The 671-nt window shown below is 71.1% G+C and overlaps 1 protein-coding gene across 2 annotated transcripts in view; it reads right to left on the bottom strand.

Moving 5' to 3' along the window:
• The window catches only part of GALNT16 (polypeptide N-acetylgalactosaminyltransferase 16), a 73,143-nt gene extending 72,472 nt beyond the window's left edge, over positions 1-671 (bottom strand). For both annotated transcript variants that reach the window (XM_006915157.3, XM_025049139.1), the window contains exon 1: positions 23-671. In XM_006915157.3, coding sequence (XP_006915219.1) covers positions 23-199 — 177 coding nt within the window. In that variant the 5' untranslated portion in view covers positions 200-671. The remainder of the gene's footprint in view (positions 1-22) is intronic.

The following is a 671-nucleotide window of genomic DNA, read 5'->3' as shown; positions in this document are numbered from 1 at the left end:
CGGACGCGCAGAGCAGACTCACAATGAGCGGGATGGTGCGGTCTTCGCGGAGCTGCTCCGGCCTCCCACCAGCCTTCTGAGCGCCCCGGCCTCCCGAGGATGCTGCGTGGGCTCGGTTGTCCTGCCATAAGTAGTAAAAAGTGCCCAGGATCCAGGCTACGGTCAGGATGGCGATGGCATTGGCGCGGATCTTCCTCATGGTGGGCGGGCGGGCGCCCCAAGTGGGGGCCCGGGCCGGCGAGCTCTCGGGGCCGGGGCGGGGGCTCTCGCAGCCCCAGCTGTTTGTTTTCGCTCGCGCCCGGCAGCTCAGTCCTGCAGAGCAGAAAAAGGAGAGAGGTGGGGGGTGGGGGGGGTGTGATGGGGAGAGACGAGCGCGCGGAGCGATCCTCACGGTCCTAATGCCCTTCAGCCCCGCGCGCGCGCGTCCCCGGGGCGCCCATTCATTCGCGCGCAGATCCCGCCCCGCGCTCCAGCCCCCGCCGGCGGTCCCGGCCGCTGCGCTCGGGTAGAAGAACGCGACGGGTGCGAAGCGGCGCTGGAGGAAGGCCCGGTGAGGCAGACGCCTGCGGCGGAATGGCGACGGGCCAGAGCCAGTCTCGGCTCCCACCGCTCGGTGACGGAGCGCCGGGCAGCTGCCCCCGCGCAGTCCTGGTGGATCCCGCCTACTTCCA

Source organism: Pteropus alecto, unplaced genomic scaffold (assembly GCF_000325575.1).
Source record: "Pteropus alecto unplaced genomic scaffold, ASM32557v1 scaffold276, whole genome shotgun sequence".
In the NCBI taxonomy this organism is placed as follows: Eukaryota; Metazoa; Chordata; class Mammalia; order Chiroptera; family Pteropodidae; genus Pteropus; species Pteropus alecto.
Note: the sequence above shows the minus strand (reverse complement) of the source record. Positions and strands in the feature narration are given on the sequence as shown.